A 13,253-nucleotide genomic window follows, 5' to 3' on the forward strand; every position below is an offset into this window, starting at 1 on the left:
ATTTATTAATATTAATGGTTGTTATAATTTATAAAATATATCAATTAATTATAAAGTAACAAAATAAATAAAAATAGACACAATTTCAATTTTTATTTCATTTTGTGTTCTTATTTCTTGTTGTAGATTTATAACTAATAAAAATATTAAATAATTATTAACTAATACAAACAACTATTAAAGTAAAAAATCATAAATAATTTAGCAGAAAACATAAAACCGAAAAATAAAAACTGACCATGCGCCTAAAACATTATCAATTTCATTTATTAATTATTATGTCTTTGTATGGATCCACATCAATCGCACGTGTCTATTATCTAGACGGTCGGTGGTCTCAACATTATTTGACATTGACTTGCTCTCTACTGATTGCTATTTATCTTTCTATCCAATTTTGTTTGTCTCAATTTTTTCTTTATTTCCAAATTTATTATCGACCATATATTTTTCCTTAGTAAAGTTACATCCATTAAAATGTTTATTAAATATTAAAATATTATTAATTAATATATTTATATAATTTAAATATGAAATAAAATTTTAAATAAATAAATAAAACTTTAAAATAAATTAATTAAATATTATTATATCTTCTATCTATCAATATTTTAATAACTGTAACATTATTAGTATTTCATTTCCCTATTTTGTTTTTTTTAACGAGGAAAACTAATTTTAGATTAAAAAAAAAGTCATAATAATTAAAAAGAAAAACAAAAAAAAAAAACTCACAATGGAAGTGGTAATAAAAATTCACATTGTTTTTTTAAAGTACAACGGAAGTTGAAAATGGACAAGAAGAAACCACGTACAAAAAGATACAAGAAAGGAGTGGGCCTTGGATCATGGGCCTTGGGCCGCGGGCGGCGGCTAAAGATGGACCATAGAAATCTGTTACATCGTAGTGTTCTTTTACTGACTGGTCCAGAATGATGGCACATATAAAGAAAAAGACAGAAGAAAAAGAAGAAGCTTTGGAAGTAATTGAAGAGAAAACTGGACAGCTATGGCTCTATAATTCACAGAGTCAAGTTTTGGTGGTTTTGTGTGCGAACAGAGAGTGAAAAAAGGAATTTCATCTTTTTCACACACACACGCACAAAATAAAAAAATTCAAAAAAGAAAAGAGAAAAAGGGTTGCTTAGCCTAAGACCAATAAGGAAAAGGGTACAAAGAGATAGAGAAATGAGAGCACCAAAATGGAGACCAGCACCACCACCAGGGTTGGTTATGGGACCGGCCATGAGTCCTGCAGACAATAAACAAGATCAAGAGGAGCATGTTTTCATGATGAAGGACAAGAAGTACGAGTTGCATGGTGTAATCTTGATGTTGGTTCTGGTTTCAATCTTCTCGGTTTTCATTTTCTTCATAGCCGTGCGTCCTTGTATCAAGATGGCTTCAAATTCATCAAGTAGCAGCAGCACTCAATCAGAAGATGGATATTGCTCCTACTGGATTAAACTATGGAGGAGGATAAAAAGGAGTAGTAGAAATGAAGATGGTGATGGTGCACCAGAAGTAGTATCCCAGTCCCACCACCACCACCAGCAGCAGGAGGGCAATAACATTGATGAAGATGAAATCAGTAAAAATGTTACCCACACAATATAAATAACAGTTGAAATAGTGAATTAGTTTCCCAGGTAGCTATTATAAGTTTTCTTAATGTAATTTCATAGTATGTTGAGGGGTGGTGAGTAATTTAATGGGTTTGGAGTGTCAGACTGATATTATTCTTTTGACTTTGAATGATTAACCTCGTCGGTCTGTGGCTGTGATTTGTGATTCTTCAATCTTTTATGTTTTTATCACGAATTTGTCAGTTTAATCCTTCTGATTTGTAACTATTTATATTTGATTTGACTTCTTTTCTCGTATGCATTGTATATATGTAATTTGTGAATCTATAATATTGCTTGCTATGTATCTCTTGGTTTGTAAATCCAATTGTGGTCCAAATTGGACCGTCCATAGCTTATAATTATTATATTTTATATTATCTTCTTTACATTTTAATCGCTACAATATGACGCGAGGTGATAATGACACGAAAACTAGACAGCCATGGATTATTTCCTACCAAAATCTTGATTGTATAATGTTTTCTGAAATTACTTTTTCCTACGGGACAAACCAAAAAATAAAAAATAAAAAAAATAAAAAATAAAAAATAAAAAAAATCCTCATATCTGATTTTCTGGGTTGTGCCAAAACAGAAGAGATTCCCAGCGACAAAGAAGATGAGCAAATTACAAACCTCATTTACATTGAGAGGGCTCCATTTTACATTATAATACAAATCACAAAAACCAAGACAAGAAAAAGTAACGGAGAGCAATTGATTGGATAACTCATCCTTTTAAAACAGCTTAATGGTAAACTTCATTATTTTATTGGACAGTTTTAACATGGACAAACAAACCTTCACCTCAAGATAATATTAATATTTCATAGAAAGAAGATACTAATAATAATAAATAAATAAATAAAATCCGTGATTTCATAATTCCCATTTGGAATGCAGATGATATTTACTATTTCTTTTTTTATTTTTTTATTTTTTTTAATAACTTTCCTTTTCCTGCGGGCAATTAGAAAATAATCATACAGTGGATATGACTGAGGTACGGACATTGGGAATAAATCGTTAAAGAGTTAAAAATTTTCCTTACAGCATGTTGAATGCCCATACCCCACGCATCCACTGGATGTACCATAAAACATAAACATCAAACATCATTAAAAAATTTCAGCAAAATAATAATAATAATAATAATAATTGGGAAAAAAAGATTTAAAAAGCCTTCAATTTCGACCAACCTATACCGGTAGAATTGGAATATGGATCAATGTAGCTACCATCTTGACTAGTGATGTACATATTGGTGCCTATAGATATCTCTGCTGTTGAATTACCAGCATTCATGAGCATTTTAATTATAATTCAATAATCACAATTTCCTCCTTACCAAATAAAACTTCATTAGTATTTTTATGATAATTCAATAATCACAATTTCCTCCATAACAAATAAAACCATGAACAAGTTGCATTCCTGCACTTGATACTGATTACTTGCAGATTGTAAAAAGAATGAACAGATCCTCCATGAAGGAAAGAAAGAAGAACCGACTTCCAACATCATACATACTACAACAATGGTGAATATCACGGTTAGACATACACTAATAATACCAGTGAGCAAATAAGATGCAACACCTGCACCTATGTTGGCCAAATACAAGAAATTGGTTCTCAGAACTTATAATTTCTTACACTTTTTTGCTTGAGCCACAATTACAACGGGGAACTCATATCAGAAAACAAGACAGCCCACAAGCATAGAGGTCAGGGGAACCGTGAGGTTGTCATCCAGCTCAGTGCTTATAGGGAGTGATTCCACCAGCGCCGAGGCGAGAGAGATGACCAAAAAACCAAATCCCATTTCCCAACTTTTCTGTACAAATCCAAATGAGGAGAAATAGAACATATACCTGTCAAAACATTATTACAGTTAACAAACCCAGATAGATTATGATGAAGATGTTTAAATGGTGTCTCAGAAAGCAAGAAAATAAGGCAGCAAAAGGTACCCGATAGATGCTAAAAATCCAGCAGACGCCATTGCAAAACTACCAGCTAAGGATTTATTTTTGTTGTAGGGAATTTTCTGCCTACCAAATCGCCGTCCTATTATGTCTGCAACACCTGAAAACAGGACAAAAGGAAATGACATAAAAAATTCCCAGGCAAAGTCCTGTGCAGGTAACTAACATTATTGTTCAAAAGACGAGATTAGCAAAGCTAGAATTTGACGCTAATAGAGACAACAGAATGGACAAACCAACTTAATTAGACATACCATCTCCAGCACATAGGTTGCATATTACTGCAATTGAAACAGGCGATGTTCTCCAATAGATTATAGAAGCCAGGGTCATTGTTATGGCATAGTACAGTGGTCCCTTAAGAAGCTCCCTGATAATGAGAGAAAGCTAAAGTCAAATTAACAAATAATGCAGAAATATTAATAGGCAAATAATGTCAAATTAATTTTAAGCTCCATATAGGACAATAAACAGGGACACTTCATAGCAGTAAAAATTCACTCCAACTGGAACAAAGCTTGAAGAATGAACCATTTATACTCGGTTAACATAGGAAAGTCTCCATACAAGCATCCTGAACCACTAATCTTTCAAATTTGTAACCTGTGGTCTCCAAATCTGCTCATTGATTTCACTGTAGCATCATCTTTTGTAATTCCAAGTCCCAAGAGAAGCATCCTTATGATATTGACACCTGGAATCAAAGCTGCTAAGAGTGCTCCGTAATACTCAGGACTGCAATGATAGGAAACATCCAGTATCAGGAAGATACATCATAAAGTTGTTTAAACACTTTAGTACCAAGAATACCTGAACAATGGCCAGCAAAGCATGAAAGCTAGGCCAATGCTTATATGCACGAGCTTCCTGTTTAGTTTCTATACAACAAAAGACAACAGATAAGAATCCTCTCTGGATAAACTGGTTAGAAGAGACAATTAGATGCACAATCCCAGGTGGTGACATTGCTACTAGCATTAAATTTATAAGGCTTGAAATGGCAATTTTAACTACTAAAGTTGTGCTAGTGAAGAAAAATTGGTCTTTGAATGTTAGCAGATAAAAGTATCAAGTTTATTAATAAAACTTTCTTTAAATGACAGTGGAAAAATCCTAAACGCTCATGGAAATCCACATTAAAATATGCATAAGTTTCCCCTAATTAATAGAATGAATCCCAAATGATGTTCCGGGTCATCATGAGACAGAAATCAGAAGTAGATTTATCATCATAAGTCAGAAAAATGCTTCAGCTCAAACCAACAAGAAAGGTATAAGACCTTAACAGAAATGTGGCATCTGAACTTACTCAACATGTAACTACATGAAGGCAGAGAATCGGACTACAAGCTTAAACGAGACTACAGGGCACACCATTGCATAACAGCAGAGCCATCAATGATACTCAGGATCCTTCTTAAAAACACTTATCATCCATCTAAGCCAGCAGCAAGATTAGCCCTCCAATGTTCACATGGCTCTTTAAGATGGGATAAACAGAACTGCTTTATACGCTATCAAGGAAGACAAATTTGCTATGCTTCAACAAAGTTGGGATCCATATTCTTCAATTTCTATGTTCCGTACTAATCAAATACGCTTTTGGTCCAACATTCTATGTTAATTTGAAGAACTTCATACCATTTAAACTAATTGAGCACGATGTTTTAGTCATTGGTACTGGTCAACGTTACAGGGTTCTTGAAAAATCAAGAAACATAAACAATAAAAATGAAACTACAAATCAAAATCCCAACTAGCAGTTCAAACACCGTCCAAGCAGATCAAACAAAACCCGGAAATACCCACAAAAGCTAGAACCCAAAAACAAAAAGAAACCGTGTAAACAAACAACAAACAAGCAGTCATAAAAATGGGGGGTAAAAAAAAAAAGTATTTTGACCTGTTCGAGCCCGCGTTTGGCGGTTTCTTGCCAAAGTCGAAGAAAGAAGAGAGCGACAGCACCGGAAACAGCAGTGGCACATATATCGTTGACAAGCGGGTTGTCGTGGAACATAGTGGCCGCCGGAGATGACATCAGACGGCGACGTGGGTTGAGGGGCTTTGTCGTTAGGGAAGTGAAGGATGATGAGCTTGTGGAAGTAGTGGTGGGTATGGAAATGAGAGCGGTGTAATGAGAGAGAGAGGTTGGGTAGTTCAGATTTGGCCCGACAAAGAGTGGGATTGGCTTACGCAAGCGAATAAGGTCAAACACAGACGACACAACCGGAATTATTGTACGGAGGTTCCCACTCATGTCGTTTTATGGTCGACGTCTTTTTGTCCGATAGGTTCGCCGCCGACAAACAGTTTGTCGGCCGACTGGCGTCTATGGTGGGTGTTTGGTTTGTGGAACTAAGGGGGAGTAGATGGGATATATAATTAGTTAACAACGCCATTTGACAAAAATACTATCAAAGTCTATTTCATTTTCATCGAAAAACTATCCGCCCAATTTATCCCAAATATATATATATATATATATTATATTCACCCAAAAAATATATTTCATTGATAAAATCGGTTTAAACTTGTAAAACTTATCTTATGAAGATTAAAACCAAAAGATGATTTGAATAAATGTGAGTTTGATAACTGCTTAATCTTTTGAAAGAAAAATAAATAAATAAATAAATAAATATTTTAAGATTAAAATTTTAAATTTTTTTTTAATCTCCACCACTTAATTATACGTATTTTCAGTGATAAAAAAAATTATATGTATTTTCATCCTTTCAAACGGTTTTACACACTGTCCTCACACATGATATCGCCATTGATTATGACTTTCGTGTTCGAATGCACCTTTATAAAAAAGAAAAACATAATAATAACAATAACATGACTCTTTTGCACCGCCCCGCCCCGCCCCGCCCCGCCCCGCACCCCACCCTAATCTTTCCCAAAATAGTTGCTATCGTATCAAAAATTGAAGAAGAAATTTTTATATTTTTTTAAATAATTAATCAATTGTAGACAAAAATACCTTTAATTAAAATTGAAAATTATCAAATATTTTTTCTCTTTTCCTTTTCTTTCTTTCTCAAATATACGTCCGTTCACCTAAAAAAACATTCTCACCCAATTTGTTTTCCTTTGCATCTGCTCTTACTCTTTTTTCTTGTATTTTCTCACTTTTGAAACTAAAATTAGATGAAATTTTTCTTTTTTTTTTTTTAAAAAAAATTCTACAACATTATGTTAAATGGATTTGTATTTTTAAAATTTTTTTAATATGTGTATGTAATAAATTAGTTTATAAGTTGTTATATTAGAATTTAAAAGTACTTAAATTACATATAATGTGAAATATTTTGTAGATCTGTAAAATCATGAAAACCAATAAAACCATTAGAAATTGACGAAAAAGATAAATTTTCTTCATTTTTTGCTAGTTTGCCAGTCTTCCATTCTTTTTGACCAATTTTTCTCTAGATGAATAAATTAATAATAGGATAAAAGAATAATTATTATGCAGGATGTAAAAAGGTTGACAAATTTAAAGCACCATTCAAAATTATACAAAAATTAAAAAATTAAAAAATATATAAAAAGAGAAAAGATGATGTTTTTATAAAATCAACATCAAAAGTGAAAAAAGTCGACGCTTTTCAACAAAAGCATCAGCTATTTTCAGCAAGTGAGACCTCATCACCACTTTTAAAAGATTCATAAGATGTGAATCTATGCAATTATAGTGGTTTCATAACTCAACTCCACTAGAAACCGCCTTAACCAACATCAACAAACAACCCAGAACTCGCCCATATAATCCACTCCAGCTTCAAGCATTCCCTAAAAGTGAGAACTAACAATCACCATCCCATCAGAAGATTCATAATTTGCCAATATACACAACCATGGGGTTGCATGATCCAAATCAATGGGAAACCACCTTAACTAATATTAACAAACAATCGTCACTTCGCCCAAGCAACCCACTGCCAACGATCATCATTTTTGACGAGTGAGATCTCACCACCACCACTAAAAGATTCATAGGCTATCGATTTATAAAGCCATGGTAGTCATTGGGTCCAGCTCCATTAAAAACTAACTCAAACAACGGCCAACAAAATGAATTTGGAAAAACTTAGTTCACTAAATAATAAATAAATAAAAAAATTCCCTATCTTCTCCATGGTCCATCCGCACACGCATAGTTCATAACAAGTTAATACCAAAATCAAATGAAACGAATATCTTAGGATACAACCAAGTTTGCTTGTTATAGGGCATATTGGTGCTAGTTTTAAATATTAAAAGGCAAAATGTCATCAACCCCAAGGTTGGTGGTGTTGGTGTACAAGAGTCTAAAAATAGCTATTACAAATTGTTCTTATATATATATATATATATATAATTTTGAAATATCAATAACGCCATAGAAACCTACACCGTAGAGACCTTATATATATATATATATATATATATAGAATTTTGTCCTATATGCAAACTATGTTATCCATGTTGATTGTCATATTGAAAAAATAAATTATCAATCAAATTTTAAAAAAGTCTAATTAACCTTTTATAACAATTTTTAATGGCTCCCTTGCAAATTTGAAAGTGTTATTACTATTCAAAAAATATATTTATATATTTAAATAATATGGTATTATTTAGATGATTTGGCTTGCTACAAAGGTTGTCATTACTATGATTACTTACTATGTCCTTATTATATTAAAACTATATATATATATATATATACACACTTGGCTCTAAGTAAAGTTTATTTTACTTTATTAAATTAAGGTTCACCTTGGCTCTAAATAAAGTTTATTTTACTTTATTAAATTAAGGTTCACCGTTGATAATCATTAGCTTACATTATAAACTAGATTTTAAATTCCTTATTATATTAGAACTATATATATATACAGTTGGGCCCAAGTAAAGTTTATTTTGTTTTATTAAATTAAGGTTCATTGTTGATAACCATTAGCTTACATTAAAATTAGACTTTAAATTTTAAAAGTGGTCAGATATGAATTTAGTAATATATTAAAATCTTATGTAAGAAAAGTGAACATTATCGGAACTCAATGATTAATAAATATAATTTTAAATCTCAATTTTTAATACAATTAAAGGGCTAAAAAAAAAAAAAAGATATCATGTTAATCCTCAAATTAAGGACCTTCTGACTCCCACTCTCCCTATATATGTAATATATATTTTGTTTTTACAATGGAAATTAAGACCTGTTATATAGTAAGATATGTGGTTTTCGAGTTATTTTTCAAAAAAAAAAAAAATAAATAACTTTTACCGTTGGGAACTCTTTGTAAGGACTACTAAGATATATGATTATTAACACTGTTATTCCCATAATGATGGTAATACTTGCACTTTGGCTCGTGGACCCTTTTTTTTTTTTAAGTACCTTGGTTTTAAAACTTTAATTTTTGTTACACTTTTGTCCTTAAAAAATTATTTTCAATCTAATTTTTATAATTTTGAAATGTGTGGTCTACTTAATGCAACACGCAAGAGTCTTAAAGGATTGCCTAATGTTGTAATTTTGTTATTTTCATGTTACAGTATATACATTGCATACTTCAAAACTATTAAAAATTAGACTAAAAATAGTGCTAAGGACCAAAGTGTAAAAAAAAATTGAAATTCACAGCACAATTTGTGAGCATAGTTTAGATATTAACAGTACCAATAACCCACCAAAAAAAAATAAAAAAAATCTCTATTATTTGGTTTTATAAAAATTTATTGAATTTTTTAGTCTCAAAACTATGTCTATAATTGCATTTTTATCCTGTGCACTTTCTTTTTTTTAGCTCTTTGATCCTTAACTTTATTTTTTGATGCACTATGATCCTTAAACTATTTTTTAGTCTAATTTTTGCTGTCTGGAGATTTGTAGTATACTTGCTGTAACAATGAAATAATAAAATCACAAAATTAGATAACCTTCTGGAAGCAGTAAAAAAGGAAGATAAAAAAGGATAGTCGGACAAAGGTGAAGCAGCTTACCTTCCTTTCATCCCAATATGGCCTACGAATAAATCTGAATCAAAATCTAGATCTTCCTCAGCAATTGGGATCGGCTACTCATCTAGATTATGTCACCTCGTCTGGCCTTGCTGATGAAAGATCTCATTTTTATGACCATTTGTCTTAAGCCAAAATAGGAGCTTAGCTCTTATAGGGCTTGACTATTATGCTCGAGCCTATATTTCGTCCATCATAAAATAGAGATCTATAAATGGAAGAGTTGGCGGACAAGCATCAGCACTTTAGGTCCAATTTCTACTGCTTCACTCAGTGCATTATACAGATCTCAAATCATTGGAATTTGCTTTGCTCCCTTTTCATTCTTTTAAAAAAAATGGATTCCCTGGTCAAACAAATTGATTTGGAATCAATCAATAGTACGTCGCGAACTTAATTGGCAAAGAAAAGCCATAAATTTTGAATCTAGAATTTGGATGATCAACTGCTTGATTTTCTGTTGGTAACAATCTATGTCAAGGTGAATCGCCGAGGTGAATCTGGATTTGTCTTTTGCTGTTTGCTCTATCTAAAATGGATCTTCTTGCTTGCATAATTTGACTAGACATAGGACAACTTAGCTGCTTACCTATGAATGATACTCTACCTCACTCGACCTGCACTGCACATCTCACCTTACACCTTCGAAATCTGCAAATGGAGCAATAGTATATTAAAGACAAAACACACAGGTTGATGCATTGGCTAATAATTGCTCTCACAATCCCTTTCTAAAAGAAAGTAAAGTTGGTTGTGGATATCTAAGATTGGAAAAGGAAAGGTCAGATCAATAGGTAAGAGATCCATGTGCATTAGATCAGCTAATGACCATTAGATCGCTTCCTTTAATGCTTACAAATCAGCCTAAAGAAGCCCTTTAGAGGCATTTATTTAGCCTACTAGCAATCAATCTAAGGCAGGAGTTCATAAGTAAGCATGAAGCTTACCTTACTTAACTGACAAATGGAAAGTAGAATTGGCATTTAAGGAAAAACCATAGATTGAATAGAGAAAGGAGGGCTAAGGTAACAAGTTCAGCGGCTTAATTGAAGTGGAGAAGCCCCAGTACAATTAGGAAGCTGAAAAAGAAGCTACTAGGCATGGGCATCCACATTGACGCTATTTAGTTATTCGGGATTTGAATTCCCACTAGAGAAGAAGGGGGTCGGGGTCGTGTCTAAGTTATCCCCATATTGTAAGGGTTAGAAGATGATAGGCCCAAGTTTTGTAGTAAGAGAACAGAGGAAGGAAAGAGAGAGAAAGAGGAGAGATAAGAATGAAACAACTTCATTCATCATGTTAATAAAATATATTTGCCAATATTTAAAGGCTTGGCTATCTATGGTTCCTACATACCAGCCACTAAACTCACACACTACAGCAGAATAACTAAACAACTAGTAAGAAAATAGGCAACAATATAACAACCACTTCTACACCCACGAAGCCACCCACTGACCACGTAGGTGTTCATGCCCCATGCAAAATAAGGTTCTAACATTCCTCCCCCCTAAAGCATCCTTGTCCTCAAGGATGAAGTTTGGATGGGCCATCTGGCGGATTCGGTTTCTCCTCCTCTTCAAAAACTGTCTGTTCCTCAATTATCAAGAATTGAGGACGTTGACAACGGTGTTCAGGTGTGAACTTGTCATCACAGTAGTAGCATAGGCCTTTGGAACATCTGTCCCTTGCCTCTTGAGCCGAAATTTTCTGGAAAGAGAGTGGAAAATTCTGAGAATTTTGTCTCGTTGCCGGTAAGGGTCCGAAAAGCCTAGCAGCGTTTTGTTCCATCACTCTTGATGGTTGTCCCATGCTAGGCTATTCGGATGTTCATAATTCTTTCTCTGTAACTGATTTCTTTCCTCAATCACATGCACCATGCCAATGGCATCTGATAAGGATTGAGGCTATTTCACTTTGATATCGAGGTGTATCTCGTCCTTCAATTCAGCATTGAAACATCCTACCAGGTAAGTTTTTGACAGATGTTCAATCTGTTAGGATAATTTTTCAAATTCAGTTCGGTAGTGGTTGACGGAGGTGGTCTGTTTCAACCAGTGATAAATATCAATATCGATGAAAATATCAAAAGTATAATTTTGTAAAAATATTGATGAAAATATCGATAAGATTGGATAATATAAAAAATATAACAATTAAAATATAATGATAATAAAATAATACATAAATATTAAAATTTATTATAAATAAAAAAAACATATTTATTACATATTTAATAAATATTTTGAACTATACTGCATACATGTTTAACTATAAATTATTAGTTTATACTGTTATAATGACTTACATAATTAGAAGCTTCAGTCATAGCCTATTAAATTAAAAATTTATTTAAATATCTATTTTTTATAAAAAAAAATGATTAATTAGTTATGTATAAATAAATATAAATTTATTATCATTTTGGATAATAAAAAAATTATATTCTTAAAAAATAGAAAAAAATATGTAAAATAAAAATTTTGTATTAAAATTAAATAAACAGGAATATTGTAATAGAAAAAAAAATGTTGAAATTATTATTTTAAATAGTGCATTGGTTTTGAAAAAGGTTGTAAGACACAAATGTCAATTGTAGAAATGAGGGAGTGTGTTGGCGTGTGTGAAAGTGACTATTGCTGGCAGATCTCATTAAAGTATCAATAGCAAACCAACGCAAAGTGATCAGCGTCCACAAAAAATAAACCAAAAAAAAAAAGAAAATTCAAAACAGGAATGTTACATGGAAGTAAAACTAGAGAATGAGCAGTAGTTAATCGTTGTTCACCTTCCTCTCTCGACGGTTTCTTTGTTTTCTATTGGTACTTTCTAAACCCACAGGTTTAAAAAACCTCTTTTCTTTCAAAATCAATTTAAAAGCCACGAAACCGCACTCAAAAACCCCTCAGAAAAAAAAAAAAGAAGTTTATTTCGGCGACATTTTTTCTCCCTCCTATCGTTGCCGGTGCTTGCTGACATTCAACATTCTCGCCGACTTTTCCCTAAAGTCGGTGACTTTTTCTTCACTGGTTTCAACCTCGTAAAAGTCTCGGGTGGATCTTCATATTCTGTGGGGCCGAAATAGTGCAGAACAGCTCTAGTGAATTCTGGCCATAGAAAGAGACCTTTGAACTTGCTGATCCACCTATACCATTGCAAGGCTATCCCTTTAAGATGAAAATAGGCAAGCTGGATCCGTTGTAAGGCTTCAATATTCTTGAACTCAACTGCTCACATATGTTAATCCATCCATTCGGGTCATCACCATTGATTTTGGAAAATACAATTTGAGTTTTGCCTGGCATGTTTCTGTCATCCCGGTTGGCTGCGTGCTTCCTGCATTGTTGAATAAAGGACCTCCCATGCTGAAGCGGTTTTGTTCTCGATCCTCTTAATTCTTGAGGAATTGAACATGCAAGGTTTGCAAATCTGCTAGGATTGTTTGCAAAGTGGTGTTGATCTATACAAGGCTTGTATTAATCTGATCAATACAGGTGTCATGTTGGAGCAGGATCTCTTGAACATCCGCTTGGAATTTAGCATTTGCCTTACCTCTAGTCTCCATAGCTTATGAAGGGAACCTGACTCTGATACCAATGATAGGCTCCTGTTTTGTAGTAAGAGAAT

General features: G+C 32.9%; 2 protein-coding genes across 2 annotated transcripts; one reads left to right on the forward strand and one right to left on the reverse strand.

Moving 5' to 3' along the window:
- Positions 1–738: 738 nt before the first annotated feature.
- Positions 739–1,767, forward strand: LOC107411500 (uncharacterized). Its single transcript, XM_016019098.4, has one exon. It carries the CDS (start codon positions 1,189–1,191, stop codon positions 1,615–1,617), a length of 429 nt encoding a protein of 142 aa, XP_015874584.3. The 5' UTR covers positions 739–1,188; the 3' UTR covers positions 1,618–1,767.
- A 1,263-nt stretch (positions 1,768–3,030) lies between these two features.
- On the reverse strand, positions 3,031–6,031 carry LOC107411489 (probable phytol kinase 3, chloroplastic). The gene is made up of 6 exons (XM_016019085.4): positions 5,518–6,031; positions 4,425–4,492; positions 4,218–4,349; positions 3,869–3,984; positions 3,600–3,714; positions 3,031–3,500 (listed from the first exon to the last, which is right to left on the reverse strand). The coding sequence occupies exons 1-6, from the start codon at positions 5,869–5,871 to the stop codon at positions 3,323–3,325; spliced, it is 963 nt and encodes a 320-aa protein (XP_015874571.3). The 5' UTR covers positions 5,872–6,031; the 3' UTR covers positions 3,031–3,322.
- Positions 6,032–13,253: the final 7,222 nt, after the last annotated feature.

Source organism: Ziziphus jujuba, chromosome 10, assembly GCF_031755915.1.
Source record: "Ziziphus jujuba cultivar Dongzao chromosome 10, ASM3175591v1".
NCBI classification, from domain to species: domain Eukaryota; kingdom Viridiplantae; phylum Streptophyta; class Magnoliopsida; order Rosales; family Rhamnaceae; genus Ziziphus; species Ziziphus jujuba.

Coding starts and splice junctions, on each gene's coding strand:
- LOC107411500 (XM_016019098.4), top strand. CDS start 1,189: ATGAGAGCACCAAAATGGAGACCAGCACCACCACCAGGGTTGGTTATG.
- LOC107411489 (XM_016019085.4), bottom strand. CDS start 5,871: ATGAGTGGGAACCTCCGTACAATAATTCCGGTTGTGTCGTCTGTGTTT. Junction 4,493..5,517: donor CCAAACGCGGGCTCGAACAG/GTCAAAATACTT, acceptor TTTGTTGTATAG/AAACTAAACAGGAAGCTCGT. Junction 4,350..4,424: donor CTTTGCTGGCCATTGTTCAG/GTATTCTTGGTA, acceptor CTATCATTGCAG/TCCTGAGTATTACGGAGCAC.